Consider the following 18,305-nt stretch of genomic DNA (forward strand, 5'->3'; position numbering starts at 1 on the left):
GTTTGTATGTGTGTAGGTACATAGGTTTGAATGTGGCTCGGTACATTTATATGTTTGTAGGTTGGTTTGAATGTGTAATTAAGACATAAATACAACCAACATACATATATGTATGTAACATCATATGAAATGGAGTAAAATTAGGGATTAATGGAGTTATACATTCATTTCTCGCACTTCTCGCTGTAATATCACTTCTCGCAAGATCCATCCCCTATATATATATATATATTAAAGTTGGAAGCATCCCATATTAAGGAAATGAGAAAAATGAATCCATCCCACATAGAAAGAAGGACGAAAATGCAAGTCTTCCACATGGGTATAAATAGGAAAGATAAATCCATCCCAAATGAAAAGTAAGAAAAAATTGGAAACTCTTTATAAGGAGATGAGTTTTCATAGTAATATTCTTATATGCCAAACATGCACCCAGTGATCCTAGCGGAGGGTGCGAAGCACCTGACGCGCACACGCACGGTCGATGAGCGTAATGTGGCGCTTTGATAGCGCACTTCGCACGCTCGCATCGCCGCAAGCTGCTTGAGAGCCGCTTTAGTATTTTTGGAAAATGGAAGCAAGACCAAGAAGTGACAAATTATCAAAGTAAAGGGACTAAAATGAAAATTCTGGAATTCGAATCACTTCGCACGACGCAAAGGAATCACCTACTTCACTTCGTGCTACGCAAAGTAGTCATGAAGTAATCGTACCATGCAACAACACGTGACAACACGTCATTGGACACGTGTCACCACATGGTGACACGTGGCAAGCCTATTGGATGACACATCAGACCTATAGGCTACTTTGCGCAATGAGAAAGAATGCTTTGTGATACAAGAAGGACAAAATATCAAAGGTGGTTTAAGTTGTCATTAACGCTACACGAACATACATGATGGAAGCCGTTCGCATGACGCGAAGGAGCACAATTTTTTCCTATAAATAGGCAGCCATGTGGTGATGTTCCATTCATCCCATCACACCTTACAAACACACATTTAACCTCGTAAAGCGTGCCACGATCCTGACATTCCGACACGTTTGTTTCTCGAAGTACGTGCAAGGAGTTGCAGTTTTATTCGTTTGTTTTCTCGAATACCCACCGACAAGTGGAATTGCTGCCCACATCAAGCCTAGCCATTTCATATAAACTAGTCATACAAGGTAGGTGTTATGCCCGATTATTTTATTATATATCGCTTAGACCTTAGTAGGGGGGTATAGTCTATACCTTGATCAACTAATAAGTGAAACATTGTTTCCATAAGACGAGGGTATAGATAAAATATTATTTCTTTATGATTATAAAGATTTTATAATGTTTCTTAAGAATAAGAACCTTAGTATATACGTTTCTTCATGAAGAAGAAACTTAGTATCTAAATGATGAAACCCCCTTGGACTAAAGGTCCAAGTATTTTGTAAAAAAAAATGACTATCAAGGTAATGATTATGCAAATAGACTAAAGGTCTAAAGCTAGATCATTGATCTAGTATTTATAAAATGTTATTCTCGTACTATAGGTCCGAGGTAACAAGAAGCATACATCAGTGAGACACACTGATTATAGCAAAGGAGAATAGTCCAAACTCTTTACAACTTTATAACAGAGTCTTTAATTTTTTACATAGGATTATGTATCCCTAAAAAGTTATAAACAAAGGTAATCGTTGGCCCTCAAACTATCGTATACGTTTGTCTGGATCATTTCATATGTGTTTAACGGTGGGCACACCACACCATGCTTGATTATGCCTCTGCCATTGTAAAAACCCCATTTATAGGGCCATTTTTTCCATCATTTACTTACTACAAATTTGAATTTAACTTAGTGTTCCATGCTATGCTACGGTAGATAAACAACAACCCTCTATGACATTAGAGCATGATCTAAGATCCATCAAAAACAATAAATTTAGTACAAAGCATACCAAAGCCTATTAAAATGATGATCCAACAAACTTGAACATAAATTAAAATTTGATCTAAAGCATTCAAATCAACCCCGAGGTATTTCACATGTGAAACATTAGATACAACCATACGAATTCGTGTATATATGATCCATGAAGTTGTAATTACCTAGTCCACCAATAAGCTTATATACAGATTTAGTCACACACTAATAAATATTATCTGTAGAGTTATTATGAGTTAATATTTACATAACTAATATATATATTTAATTCAAACTAATATATTGTAAACTTATCACCAAGCAAAATAAACTACATCTTTGTTAAACCACTCTGTCAAAATCGTCACATACATACTACACATGATATAAATTATATACTCATTATAAACTCATATATTAAATTGATTATTTGGTATCTATGTAACCATGACCCTTTCTATCTCTTAAAAGTCGTCCTCACCATCTCTATATGTATATATTTTTTTAAACCCTACCATATCCTATAAAACCTCTCTAAATCTTTTAAAGATTTGATCAAATATCTTGCTTGTAAATCTTCCCCTGATCTCATCAATCCCTGCAAGAATCCTCCAATATCCTTCCATATCTTTACAATTCCAATGTTAGATATGGGAAAATCAATGTTGCAGAAGCCCTGGCCAACATACAATTCTATAAGATCCTTTAAGTTAATCTCCTGGTCATTCATCCTTCTTAACAATCCATTATTTTGTCTCAATTTCCAGCCATTGAAATCCCTCATGAAGCCCTACAAATACCTGAAGGACCTTATATTTTGCTACTATGATTTTGCCCAAAAAGTTTGATCAAGAGTCCATGCTTTTGTGAGGTAAAAACATGAAGTTCATCTTCAAATCTTGCAAATCGTTGTTCTTATTCTTACTCCTATGTCCTCAGACATAGCCCAACGTTTTCCAGCCATTAATCACGTCCCAAAACCCTCTGATTTCCTCTCATATGGCTGCTGTGATTGAACCCAAGAAGGATTCCCAAAACCATCTTCAAATGGTATGGTTCACCCTTCAATACTTGCAAGTTTGAAAATTTATTATGACATAATAATGCTAATCCTAAAGCTTGATGTCACAGGGAGTTAGCAGCCCATTGTGACCTTATTTTCAGTCTACATCACTTGCAACTCACGCCCCAAAACCGAAACCTCAAGGCAAACCCGAAAACCCCTTAATTGATCATAGGAAGTTTCATGATCCTATGTGTAAGTTTCATCCTTGTTAGTTTATATTTCAACTCTCAAGTATAATACATTTAACCCCAGCCTTGAATCCAATCCAGGAGTCCCATGACCCTCTCTCGTTTGCTGTTGTGTTCGGCAAGAGGAAGACCCGAAGCACCCTCAAACAGGTAATCACACCTACACACCAACCTTATAAGTTTCATGCTGCTATGTGCACGTTTGGTTTCTAATCATCTCATCTTGTTTTCACAGAATGTAATCAGCCCCCTTGTGCTCTTATTCTCAACAATTTCAGCCTCAAATCTGATATCACAAGCTTGGTCCTCAATACACAGGATCGGTAAGACAAACCTTAGAATGTCTTGTGAATATTCATGCTTGTTTCTTTTAATTAAGTTATAACCTTCCTCAAACTAATTTACACAGAGAATTCGCAACCCCTAAGCTTAATCTCATCACACTCCAGCCCTCATCAAGCTCCTAGAACGAATCACCGGAAAGGTAACATGAGAACCTTTGTTAAAGACTTCATATTCGCCTATCGATCATGTAGTTTTTAGGAAGGTTATGCTCTAAGTTTGTTTACCTACCATCCTCATGTTTTTAACAGAATATTTTGATCTCGGACGCATCTTGAAACCCGTCTATTTCAGTGGCAACACCTGGTAATGATTCCTAGCCATTTTTGCTCGTTTATTGCGTTTATTTTCACAATTTTTCACACTAATTAGGAACCGTTGATATCATACATTCATATATTCTAAAAATGATTATTGTCACATATTAGAACTAACATAATCTGCACAAATCATTTTGTGCACCAAAAACCCGACCGCACGTGACACGTACATTAAAATCGACGCATCACACGTAGTTTATCCATTAATTAAAAATCCCCATAAAAGCTATCAAAAATAAGATAAGAATATAGTTTTTATAGAATGTTTAAACAAAATGATTAACTCAGGTGAAAGAATCACATTATTCTGCCATACAGTTTGAACACACGGTAAAAACCGAACAAAAATGCGTTAAAACCGTAGTCACCGGAACCTTTAAACCCAGGTATAAGCTAATGATAAGTGATTATTAACATACCATATCATAATAATAAGTGTCAAGTCATTTTGGTAAGTATAAGTCATTAGTTATAATTGTTCATAGTAAAGAAACCGAGTAAACACGTTAAAATCCCGTAACCATAGCAAAATATCATCATACCTGAGTTTTCCTAAACTTATATCTACTATAAATATAAATCAAAATGGGTTTATAAGTCGTTCAGGTATTTGCACAATAGTTAATATAATTTTTACCAATATATTAATATAAGTAACCATACGAATGATGTAAACTGGAAAATATAGACAAGGCCGAACCTAAAAATCTAAAGATATTAAAAATTGTATTTTTACAGGTTACCACTCTTATAGAAATTAATATTAGGGAAAAGTTTAGATAAATATTTTCCCAACTAACGCTCTTAAAACCGCATAATAAATTATTTACGGTTAAAAGACGTTTCTATAACTTTTTAGACAAACATGGTATTTCCGGTATATTATGCTTAAAAGTAACATAAAATGTTTTCCTAAGTTTTAAAATGATAAACTATATCCAAATTACATGATTACCTTTAACGCGATATCTACATAAACCGACAACTAGAAACGTATATTTTTGAACCACGTACTTTCTAATAAAATACTTAAACCCAAAATATGTTTTTTTACTTTTACAACTTGAGATAATTTAAAATTTAAAATTATTGATTATGTGCCAAAAGCTAACACTTATTTTGATACCAAAAGCTATAGACTAAGGGACTAAATTTTACCAATATCTTAAAGACTTACTCTAGTTAATAACTTAACTCGGAACCATAATCCACAATAACCTAAATAAAAACATAACCTTAACTTACATAGGTCACATGCAGATTTTCTATAACACATATCACCTTTTTGTGACACGTTATATGGATTTAGGATGTCTATCATTTGGAGCCATTACCGGCGTAGCGTACAAGATTTGTTAGTATATTTATCTTCACGCATAGACCAAGGTGAGTTCATGTGCTACCCTTTTTCTTAAATTTTTGGGTGGATACATGCTTCTATATGTTTTTAAACTTATTGGTGTATTATTAATCAAGACCGATTTAGCTGCCTTAAACAATCCCCGACTTTGTAGCACAATCATTAACTCCGAAAGGAGCCACGGGATATATGGGTAGTACTATCTGGGAGACCCCCACACACAGTGGGCCTACATCATGGGACGATCACCCGCTGAATGATAAAATGTATATCTTGTGACATATATCCGCGCCATTTGTAACTTATGTTGGGCAGACATAAGTGTAATTTGACCCATAACAATAAGGGGTATGGGTAAGGGGTATTTATTTTAGATGTTCACGGGTCGTGGACACAGGTTTGATTGTGAACTTGCTTAATGTGCACCATACTATTTAGATCATTTATATATATATATATATATATATGTTTTCATAACTTAAACTCATGAACACACCAACTTTTTAGTTGACCCAATTATTTTAAGCATGTGTTCAGGTACTTTTATTCAGATATGGAGATTTAGAGTCTTAGACAAGAGTTCGCTTGGAGATAGAAGATCCTTTTAGAAGACTTATGTCGAACCGTAGAGCTTAACCTAAAGAAGCCGTACATTTTCACCTAATTAGATGGTAGTTGAATTCCTAGCTTTGTAGTTGTATTAGACATTTGATTGTAACTTTGACCTAGTGTCTTAATATAAATTTGTTACCTTATTTCCGATGTGTTTTGGTTGGTATTCAATCGTCACGTCCAGCCTCCTAGTCGGGGTGTGACAGCCATGTTCGGTCGGACCTACAATGTTCGAGTGGGGATAATCTTATGTATATAGATAGTGGCTACGATCTCGAACGCTCCGGTGTTTGCTGAGCGGTTTCGAGTTGAGCTGGAGTTTGTTATAGTTATTCGGACTTTTAGAACTTGATTAATTCCTAAGTCACGTTGGGCCAAGGCCTACGATGTCTTGAGGGGATTAAGTATTAAAACAATTTGTGCCAACGTATTCACCAGCATGCGTTGCTGACGTATTTTATAACTGTTTTACAGGTAATCAGGAGTAGATGTTTGGAGTTGGAGTATAGCCATTAGACGATCTGATGGCTCAGATGAAGTTTTATTATTAAAATAATGTAAATTATGGTTTTTATGTTTAAACTCTTTTGTAACAACTAATGGATGTTTAATTCCCATCTTTTGGAATATATTAATATTTAAATCAAGACTTCCGATTTACAACTTTAGACTCTGATATATTTACAAAATAGGTACCAACTATTTGTCACACTTCTAGGCCCTAAGTTGGGGTGTGAGTTGGTAAGTCTTTTGAAATATATTAATATTTAAATCAAGACTTCCGCTTTACAACCATAGACTCTAATATATTTACAAAATAGGTACTAACTATTGGTCACACTTCTAGGCCCTAAGTTGGGGTGTGACAAAAGTGAACCTAATGATACTATAAGTCAGACCATTTTCAACGAGTATTCACAATAGTGAACCAATCGTGGTGTTCCGCTAATTGAAAAAACCATCGTTACGTGATGAAGGTTCATAGCCAAGTGACCGACACACGATTTCGAAATACATAATCCTAAAGACACCAAAAGGTACCAACTGACCTAGCCTAACGTGACGGTGTATGAGAACATTCAAGAAATAATTTACAAAACATGTTACAAAGATCTGATGATCAAAGAAACGAATGTATAAGACGACCTTTTTGAACCCTTTTGTAAAACAAAAGAAACAAAAGGGAATGTCTTACCTTATAAAAAGGAAGATATCGTCAGAGAACAAGCAAATAATCAATGGGTTTTGCAGAAAAAAAGACGGTGAAAAAGAGAAGTCGAAACAACACTTTATGATTTTCTCAAAAAAATAGGAGGTTTTGAAGAAAGCTAAAGTATCTAAGGGTCAAGATGGAAGCTAGCTGCCAGCTGTTGCTCTAAGTCTATCATAACCCTTGGTAGTAACTGTAAAATCGATCACGTCAACGGTTATTAAACTGACAGCTGCTCATCACTATGCATATAATACACAACATAATCACGAAAGTTTAGGGTCACAAGCTTCTAGACCAAACGCTAGGAACATTTTCCAGCTCTTGAGCTTAGATAAACTAGCCCAAAACAGCAAAATGGGTATATGCATTTGTCTATGAAGAGGCATGCCACTGAGCCCAAAAGCATTAAACACCCAGGGGGGACATCGTGAATAAAAAAAGAGTTAAGTCACAAGTATTCGTCATTACAATCTGAAAACTTCTGACTGGGGCATGATGATGTGGGTACCCCTACACACCCACAAGTTGAAGCATACAAGCTAAGCCCCCTCGTACTCACACTTGCAAAAAACGGCATAAAAAAACAATTCCAGTTGTTTTTTGCCACACATATAGGGGTGAAATCGAGTCATGGGGAGCCTCTCGCTAAGCACGATGATGTTGCGGTATGCGCCAATGTGAAACAATGTTTACGAAAAGTGGCGGACGGGCATTTTACTGCCGCCATTAAAGTATTATGCTCTTCAGGGGTTGCACCTTTCGGCAATGACACTTTGAAAGCGTTAGTGGCTAAGCATCCCAATTTGCCCCCGCCGATTATGCCTGCTTCATTGCTTTCTGAGCCCCCTCTTGTTGTTGATGAGGATTGTGTGCTTGGATGCATTAAATCCTTCCCTAAAGGGACGTCATGCGGACAAGATGGATTGAGGGCACAACATATTTTGGATGCATTTTGTGGAGAGGGGTCGCCGATCGCTGTTGGGTTACTAAAGGCTACTACTGCGATTGTTAATTTATGTTTGGGGGGGAGATGCCCAAGGGTTTTGGCAGAGTTCATTGCGTCGGCTCCTCTCACACCGTTGCTCAAACCGGACAATGGGATTAGACCCATTGCCGTAGGTGCCATTTGGAGAAGATTGATCTCTAAGGTGGCAATGATGGGTGTTGGGAAAGACATTACTAAATACCTGTGCGACTTTCAGTTTGGGGTGGGAGTCCCTAGTGGTGCAGAGGCCGTTCTTCATAGCGCGAACAGGTTTTTAAGTAAGTTCCATTCTGATGGGTCATTGGCTATGCTACTATTGATTTTTGTAATTCCTTCAACTTGGTGGATAGGACTGCCCTTCTGAATGAGGTTCGGGCCCGATGTCCATCTATTTCCTTATGGGTGAACTTTTTATGTGGGCAACCGGCCAAGCTATATGTGGGGGATGACCACATTTGGTCCACCACTGGGGTTCAGCAGGGGGACCCTTTGGGACCTCTTCTTTTCGCCTTAGTTCTGCACCCACTTATTCATCTAGTGCAGAGTTCCTGTAAGCTTCTCTTTCATGCTTGGTACCTAGATGATGGTACAATTATTGGGGACTCTAAAGAGGTTGCCAAAGCTTTAGATATTATCAGGTCGGAGGGTCCCCGCCTGGGCCTTGAACTTAATATTAAGAAAACCGAAGTATTTTGGCCGTCGTGCAATGTGGTTAAGGTGCAGGAGGGGGTGTTTCCCTGTGAGATTGGAAGACCGGTGCTAGGTGTGAAACTCCTCGGGGGAGCCGTTAGCCGGGATGCCGGGTTCATCAGTGAACTTGCTATTAAAAGGGCTTCGCGAGCTGTGGAGTTGATGAGCTATCTCCCGTATTTGCGGGACCCTCAATGCGAGCTCATTTTGATCCGCTCATGTATGGGAGTTGGAAAGTTGTTGTTTGGTCTCAGAACATGCCAACCTGTGTATGTAGGGGAAGCAGTTTCTGTGTTTGACAATGGCCTTCAGGGGGCGATTGTGGACATCGTGGTTTGTGGTGGTCCCTTCTTTGAAGATTTTCAATGGAGGTTGGCATCACTTCCGACTCGTTTTGGAGGTTTTGGGTTTATGTTCAGCTTCAGACGTTTCTACTTATGCGTTTGTGGCCTCGAGGGCGCAATCTTGGGAATTACAAGACCACATTCTTCGAGGTTGTGGTATTGATGGGTTTGACTCCGATTATGTGAGTGCGATAGACCGGTTGCACATTTCACTTCCCGATTTTGACATTAGCGGTTTCTCTAATAAAGACACCGCCCCCCTAAAGCCCAACATGCTTTGGCGAGTGCCCTTTATAGTGGAATCATCAAGAGTTTGGAAATGAAGTTTGATTTATCCCCTCGTCAGAAAGCGGTGTTTGAGTGTCTTCGGGCTCCTTGGGCTCAAGATTTCTTAAGTGTTCTCCCTATTGAAGGATTGGGCCAACATATGTCGGCTTTGGAGTACCGGGCCATCCTGAAGTATCGGTTAATGATCCCTTTGTTTCCGGTAGATGAGCCGTGCCCGGTTTGCCGTAAGGTTTGTTTGGATTCTTTTGGCGAGCATGCGGTTCACTGCAAAGAGTTGCCTGGGTTTAAGTACATGCATGATTTGGTGAGGGATGTTCTATGCGATGTTCTTAAACGAGCCGGAATTTCGGCTAAAAAGGAAGCCCCCGTAAACTTTCTTACGGATCCTCAAGAAGGAAGATCTACATTACGACCGGCCGATATACTTATTTTTGGGTGGGTAGGAAACACGCTTGTGTCGACCTCACAGGAGTGTCCCCTCTTGTTGGGATTAGGGACACTGGATTTGTAGCAGGCCAGGCAGCATTGAAGGCGGCATCAGGCAAGGTTGCTAAACACGAGAGAGCTTGTTTGGAGAATCAACACGTGTTTATCCCCTTCGCCTTTGACACTTTTGGTTTCTTAGCTCCGGATGCCGTGGACCTTTTGAATAGGGTTCAGAAAGTTGTGTATAATAACGTATCAACCCATAAGAATCAAAACTTTGTTTTTAGTCGGATTGGGTTTGCTATCCAAAAAGGGGTTGCGGCGCAGCTTGTTGCCCGCTTACCTGCCACCTCATTGTAAATCGTTTGGATGTTTCTATGAAATATGAAAGGAGCCAACAAGTCTATGGAAAAAAAAATTTCGAGTTTGATAGGAAGTGAAATGGTTTCCTATTTCGCCGCTAGATTGTCATCATTTTCGGAAGTTCGTTTCTTCTCGCCGCCGTCGATGTATGGCCGGAATAATAATAATCCTTCATTTCATTTTGATACAGCGAATCCACCTTCACAATAATAATAATGATCCTTTTATTAATCCCACCTCCATCCCCATTCCCCAAATTAAACTCAATCATCAGCACCACCAATCCACACTTGACAAAACGCAATCATCTCAAATTCAATCCAATCAAATGCTCCAATTCAATCACACCATACATCCAATCCGAATGGAAACCCATCCTCACCGGCTGGCTCTGCAGCGCCGTCTCCGTCTACTCCTTATCCACACTCGTCCCGAAAGTCGGCAAGCTCTCCACCGTCACCACTCTCCAACACCTCCGCCGTGAGGGTCTGGCCATTGGGGCTTTGCTTTTGGTCCGGCTGGTTTCCAATTACCTCCAGCAGTCCTTGATTTGGGAAGCCGCGCTGCGGGCCGTGTATCGGGTGAGGGTTAGTGTCTTTGAGAGGGTGCTGCAGAGGGAGTTGGGGTTCTTTGAAGGCGCCTCCGGGATGTCGGTTGGGGACGTGGCTTATAGGATCACTGCTGAGGCTTCGGATGTTGCTGATACTGTCTTTGCTCTCTTGAATGTTGCTACTTTCTTTCCTCTTATTCATATTATTATCATACTATACGTTGGGCTTGATACGCTGCTCTAGATATCTTTTTGAGTTCTTGTATCTGTATGCACACAGTTGTACCCAGTTCACTGCAGTTATTAGCAATGGCGACTCAGATGATGGTTATCAGCCCTATTCTTTCATTGGTCTCTGCCTTGGTAAGCAGAAGCGTCTGTTTGTTTGTTGTTGCAAAGTTTTAATCTTTATATAAATAGTTTTCAGTGCATCAAGTAGTTACATCATTTGATGATATTCAAATTCTTTTTAAATAAAATGATCGATTTTGACGTGTTCAACCTGTTTTTATAAAGTTGGTATTTTGAATGTGTGCAGAAGCTTTTCTTTGTATGTTGTTAGTGTTACAAAGAAAAATATTAATCTTTTATAACAGTTTTTAGCGTGTCAAGTATATTACAAAATTACTTCATTCAATAACATTCTCATTCTTTTTGAATAAAATGATATAGTAGGTTTTATGCATTAGAATACACATGATCGATTTTGTCGTGTTCAATCTGTGTTTTAGATTGTTTTTTAAATTTACCCATTTGACTCGTCGAGTTAAAACTTAAAACATAGTCCGATTCAACTTGTTTGTATGTAAATGCATCAAAATTGACACATCTATTCCTGACCCGGTTTGGTTTTCAGTTGAATAAATTTTAAATCTATTTTATACCATTATTTGTTATTGGATTGGGCTAAATGACAATAGTTAAATAACCATTATATGAATAACTTTCTTTATTTTTACCGTTATATGTTTTTGTTATTTAAGTTCTTTGGTAATGAGTTTAATATTTGTAGGTGATTTCTTTAATGGCAATGGTAAGTGCATATTTTGGTGAAGAGCTTCGCGAAGTATCAAATAAAGCAAATTTAAGTATTGCTGCTCTTTCAGCTTATCTGAATGAGGTATGCTTCATGAACCCGTAACTTCTTGAATATTGATCTAAACTTATTTTGTTTAGAGTTAAGTGCCACTTTAGTACCTGTGGTTTGGCCAACTACGCAATTTTAGTACCTAAACTTTATTTTGTGCAACTAGCTACCCCAGCTTCAAAAAACTTGTCATTTTAGTACTTTTTGCTAACCCCGTTAATTTTTTCTCGTTAAGTCAGGGGTAAACTTATAATTTCAATTATTTTATCATAAACTCAAAACGAGTTAAGTGCCACTTTAGTACATGTGGTTTGGCCAACTACGCAACTTTAGTACCTAAACTTTATTTTGTGCAACTAGCTACCCCAGCTTCAAAAAAACTTGCCATTTTAGTACTTTTTGCTAACCCCGTTAATTTTTTCTCGTTAAGTCAGGGGTAAACTTGTAATTTCAATTATACTCAAAAAAATATGTGGTGACAGGGACTCGAACTCGCGCCTATGGTTTTTACAATGTTTTAACGAGGGATGCACTAGCCAGTAGGACAAGTGACTGACTTGTTCATAAGCTGGTTCTGAATACTTTTATAGTCAAGTTTGAAAGGCCCCCAAATCCTCATAAACCATAGAAATGTCAAACTTGGTCATAACGGATCATGCAACTAGTTACACCAACACAATTGGGCCCAATTCCGCCCTCCGATTTCGTCAATCAGAGCTGTTAATCCCCTACTTAATCAGGTCAATGCACTGCACATATTGTATAGCAGATTTTGGGTTGGAATTTAACATGAAAATTAACCAGTTGGCCAGAGCTGAGATGGCCAGAATCCCGCCGGTATTGAGATCGGGATAGAAGCCGGAAAACGAAAGAGAAAGGGGGTGGGGGCTGTTTAGTTTAAGATTTGACACCATCGGTCCCTAGGGTTTTCAAATGTTTAAAACTAAACAAAACATTTACAAAAGGGGGAATTTGATTAAATGAAGAGTTAAGTGCCATTTAGTACATGTGGTTTGGCCAACTACGCAACTTTAGTACCTAAAGTTTAGGTACTAAAGTTGCGTAGTTGCCCAACCACATGTACTAAAATGACACTTAATTCCTAAATGAATTAATAAAATAACTGAAATTACAAGTTTACCCTTGACTTAACGAGAAAAAATTAACGGGGTTAGCCAAAAATACTAAAATGGCAAGGTTTTTGAAACTGAGGTAGCCAGTTGCACAAAATAAAGTTTTGGTACTAAAGTTGCATAGTTGGCTAAACCACAGGTACTAAAATGGCACTTAACTCTTTTGTTTATTATTAATTGCAAGTGTTGTGATTCAGGTCCTGCCAGCTGTCCTATTTGTGAAGGCAAACAACGCCGAATACAACGAGTGTATAAGATTCAGTAGACTTGCACATGATGACTTATATAAACGATTAAATAAAAAAAGAATGAAGACATTGGTCCCACAGATAGTGCAATTAACTCTATTCGGGGTGCTACTTGCAATCTTTATTGGCTCGTCGGTGGCTGCAACTGATTTTTCAAGTGTAATTTCATTCGTAACTTCATTGGTTCTCTTAATTGAACCAATTCAGGTAATTATATAACTTGTTAATTTCATAATTTACTTTCGTTACTTTGTAAATTCATTATTCTGAATTTAAAAAATACACAGGATGTGGGAAAAGCGTACAATGAGCTAAAACAAGGAGAGCCTGCTATTGAACGCTTGTTTCAACTATCAAGTTTTAAAACAAAGGTTAATATTATTAAACTTTAAACTTCACATGCTTAACTCAATGACAAACTTACATTTTATTACCGAGTTTAGCAACCAAGTTGCTTTTTTGCAGGTATTTAAAAAAAAATAAAAGTTGTTGATGTAACGTATTATTTGTCATTTTGGTGTATATGTATATATGCCGTGTGAAATCTCTTTTTCTGGATATAAGTGTTTATAAAAAGATCAGTTTTTGAAATAAATAAACTTTTGTGTGAAAAGATACAGTTTTGAAATAAATAAGTTTTACCTTTTTTTTCACGGGCCATGTAGCATCAGTAGTTCTAAATATGAATTTTTATAAACATCAGTTTTAGAACCAAATAAAATTTTAAATTTTTTTCCACATAAGCATTTTTTTTGCATACGTGGCATCTGATGGCATCAACAACTGCCACATCAGCAGTTCCGTTTACAGCTAAATCAGTTAACTTATTTGTTAATAAATGTGTATTACATGTGCACAGGTAATTAAGGAAATAAATGAAGTTCGTGTAGAGTCTGTTGCAGGAGAAGTAAAATTCTGCAACGTGTCGTTTGGATATGGGGATAGTACGCCTCTTATTTTAAACAATTTGGATCTTTACATAAAAGCTGGGGAAACAGTTGCTCTCGTGGGGCCCTCGGGTGGAGGAAAAACAACCCTTGTAAAGTTACTTCTTCGCCTATATGATCCTTTATCTGGTAAGCCATCTACAAGGTCGAAATTAACAAAAGTCAATAGTCAAAGGTCACACTTTTTATGTCTTATGTCTTTAACATGTTAAAATCGTTACACTAGAAACTCCTAAATTAATTAAATCCAAAATTGTTATAATTATAATTGAAATAAGATAATTGTGAATGGATTAATTCAGGTTACTTTTTTTATGCATCAAATTTTCTGAAGCATTTATAAGTAGCCTGTAAACGGACCGAGCGGATGCGAACGGAGCATGTTCGTGTTCGTTTAACTTTAATAAAACAAACGATCGAATACAAACAACCAAATGAACATAGTTTACTTGTTCGTGTTCGTTCGTTAAGATAATCAACGTGTTTATGTTCACTTATGTTTGCTAGTTAACAATATAAATAAACGATTTTCACGTCGAACGGTTCGCTGGACGTTTGGTTTGTTTACAGGCCTGTTTATAAGCCAAAATAAATTATTATTTGTCAAATAATATTATTTTTTGTTTAACCCATTTTGGCATGTTACTAGATACCCATCTTTTGCCATCTTCAATTAGTACCTTAAAAAAACAAATTATCTTTCGTTTTTATATTTTTGCTGACTATTAAGTATTCTTTTTTAACAGGTGATATTCTCATTGATAATCATAACATTCAATCTCTCTCTTTGGAAAGCTTAAGGACACATGTCGGGCTCGTCACTCAAGATACAGTAAGCCCCCAAATAAAATAATGGTTTATTGGCAATTTGAAATCAATCAATCAATCATACCCAGATTTTTAGCCCCCAAATGAAATGTATTTTAAAAAATATAATGAACATAAAAATACAAGTTTTTTAGTGTTTTTATTATATTCTGTTGTATTCGACCCGTATGAATAATAGTATAATTAACTTAGTAAATGTGAAATTAATATAAACATGTGCAGTTTTGGGGTTTCTAACAAATGAATTGTGATTTAGACCCTTTTTTTAGGGACAATTGCTGAAAACATTGGATACAGAGATCTGTTGACTAAAATTGATATGGAAAAAGTCAAACATGCAGCACAATTTGCAAATGCAGCTGAATTCATTGAAACACTATCCGAAGGATATGCAACAAATATTGGACCAAGAGGCTCACTTTTAAGTGGTGGCCAAAGGCAAAGGTATCATACTAGTATAACATTAGGCTTAAATATATAATACATGTTTTGTTATTAATTATTTTTTATCATATGAATGCATTCAAATTGGCTATTGCAAGAGCTCTTTATCAAAATCCTTCTATTCTAGTTTTAGATGAAGCAACTTCAGCCCTCGATACGCGGTCCGAGATGTTAGTTCGACAAGCTTTGCAACGATTAATGAAAGATAGAACAGTAAGAACAACTATTAGTTTAATAATATTGCTATTGTCATTATTATGTTTGCATATTTTGTTATTGTAGGTTATTGTTATTGCACATCGTTTGGAAACCGTTCTAATGGCAGAACGGATTTTTCTTCTAAATGAAGGAAAAGTAGAAGAGATTTCTCGTTCGTCTCTTCAAGATGGTCCGCATGACTCGTTGGCTTCAAGTGGGCTTGTGATTTAGACAGTGTTTTGTACTTTTTTTATGACTCGTTCGCTTCAAGTGGACTTGCATTTTTGTTATGAGTTTTTGGTTATAAAATGGGTATCAAATCTACATATTCATGTTACTCCCATCCATACTTATATTTGGTTTGAAAACCAAACATCCCTAGTTGAGTCATATATCAAGTAAGATAGTGATCTTATATCTGTTTGGTAAAATCTAATTGCATACGACAAGAAAAACAAGAATATTGTTCCCAACTTTTAATTTGTTCCGTTTTTCGGTTTCGAGGAAAGCTAAACCTGAAGTCTGGATATATTTCAGTTTGATAAAAGAATCCTTTTTGATATATTTGTACTAAATAATATTAAATAATTCTCGGTGACAATAGTTTGAGCCTTTTAACGTTATAACTGGCTATGAGTAGATATATTTTTGTACTAAATAATATTTACTTTCTAATGGAAAATTAATTTTCATTTACTGGAATTGGAATAAGCAAATTCTGGAGAGTTTTAGCTGCAAATTTGCAAAGTCTGATGTCTTCAATGTTGGCGTATAGATTTAAGCAAGTGGTGCAATATCCCTCCCATTTTTGCCCTTTCTATCGGTGTTGTCTTTGAGGTTCATAAGAGTATTCCGGGTAATGCTACAAAGAAAAAGGTGGTTCAATCGTTAGTGATGTTGGGCCATTTGGAGTGCTTCATCTTAGCAAACACTCCCATCAAGATTGAAAAGGTTATTGGAGAGATAAAGTCTTTGACGTTTCTTTGGATCAAAAGTAGAGCCGAAGGTTTGGTTTTAGATTGGGAGAATCGGAAAAAAATTGACGTCTAATGTTTTGTGGTGGTGTCATGTTGGTGTGATCCTCTTGCTAGCTTCTTGTTAGCAAGTTGGTTGCTTTTGTGCGCTTGAAAAAAAAATACAATATTAAATCATTATTGGTGACAATAGTTTGAGCCTTTTAACGTTAAACGTTATAATTGGCTACGTTTTTGTTCGGCTCATTAAATTGGCTACGGTTTGTCACCATTCAAACATCAGAGTTATTGTTTAAAACAAAAATCTGCTGGTGCCCACATTCAACATTCAAACATCAAAGCACTTCATTGTTGAACATAAGAAAGCATTGTTGTTCATCAACTAACACCAAAATAATCACATATCACCAATTTTCATCACCTATTACTCACCACACAAAGGAAATGAATCCAAACTAAAACCTAAACTATACCCAGTTGATGAATCAAAGTATTTCATATGAAAACACAAACATATCACTTCAAAACTTCTGGTTTCCACAAACACAACGAAACCAACCACTACCGAATGTCGGTTTATAAACAATTCCGTAGGTTTTTATTTTCACAATCAATGAAACAGAAACAGAAACAGATCCAATCTACATCTACATATTCTAATAAAGTAAAATAATTGTGAACACTTGTCATCTTTTGGTTGATTCTCATAATTTCCCCCCCTCCAAAACTAAGATCTTAATTGACCCTAATATATTAGATCAATAAGTATACACTTTCCTTTTACAATCTGTTTATATTATATTTATACATTTTTGTAAAATTAAATATTAACATATTATTTTACTATATAAAAATCAACAACAAACCATGTTTATTAAATATTGAAAGAGATATAATTTAAAATGTTATCATTAACATATTGTAATTCGTATATTGTAGAAGATTGTAAAGAAAAACTAAACTTGAATATGCTTTCATTTTACAAAGTAATTTTTTTATAATCATTAAACTATAAATATGCTTAAAAGTCGATCCATTTTTTTTAAAATCAATCCATTTATTCATTATTATATTATTATTATTACTATTACTATTATTATTATTATTATTATTATTATTGTTTTTGTCATATAAATTTATATATAATAAATATATGTTTTAAGGGTAAAGTTAAAATACAAAGGACAACAAAAATGAGAAGGGTGAAAAGGAATCCAGTCCATTGATCTTGGATTTGAATGACTGAGATTAATTTAATTAATAAAAATTGATGAAAAAGGCATGAAGGTAATAACTCATCTTTGTTGACTTTCTCTCTCCACATGCAAGGCACATGTCAATTCCCTCATCATTTTAAAATGTCTATAACTTTTTCATACGACATTATTTTTTTAAAAAAAATTCACCATAATAATAAGCGTTTTTTATCTTTAATATGAGTATCATATTGTTATATAAAAATAAAAATAAAAATTAACGGGTTTTTTTAATTGTGTTTTTTTATTGTTCATTGTGTCATTGTGTAATATGTTGTTTCCATTGTGTTTTACGTTTCAAGTCATTGTGTTATACGTATTCACCATTGTGTCTTATGTTTTAGGTCATTGTGTTATACGTATTCACCATTGTGTCTTACGTTTTAGGTAATAGTGTTATACGTATTCACCATTGTGTTTTACGTTTCAAGTTATTGTGTAACATGTATTAAGCATTGTTTTTCATCTATTAGATAAAAAGACACAATGGTGTGCGAAAAGACACAATGGCGAAAAAAGACACAATGATAAGCGAAAAT

At 36.0% G+C, this 18,305-nt stretch overlaps 1 protein-coding gene across 1 annotated transcript; it reads left to right on the top strand.

The window, feature by feature from the left end:
- The first annotated feature begins 10,933 nt into the window (after positions 1–10,933).
- On the top strand, positions 10,934–15,829 carry LOC143585902 (ABC transporter B family member 29, chloroplastic-like). The gene is made up of 9 exons (XM_077067577.1): positions 10,934–11,014; positions 11,664–11,771; positions 13,069–13,326; positions 13,407–13,490; positions 13,979–14,195; positions 14,813–14,898; positions 15,151–15,338; positions 15,422–15,551; positions 15,621–15,829. The coding sequence occupies exons 1-9, from the start codon at positions 10,961–10,963 to the stop codon at positions 15,765–15,767; spliced, it is 1,272 nt and encodes a 423-aa protein (XP_076923692.1). The 5' UTR covers positions 10,934–10,960; the 3' UTR covers positions 15,768–15,829.
- Positions 15,830–18,305: the final 2,476 nt, after the last annotated feature.

Source organism: Bidens hawaiensis, unplaced genomic scaffold, assembly GCF_021521415.1.
Source record: "Bidens hawaiensis isolate Kalapana, Puna unplaced genomic scaffold, B.hawaiensis_p1.1 tig00034214_1, whole genome shotgun sequence".
NCBI classification, from domain to species: domain Eukaryota; kingdom Viridiplantae; phylum Streptophyta; class Magnoliopsida; order Asterales; family Asteraceae; genus Bidens; species Bidens hawaiensis.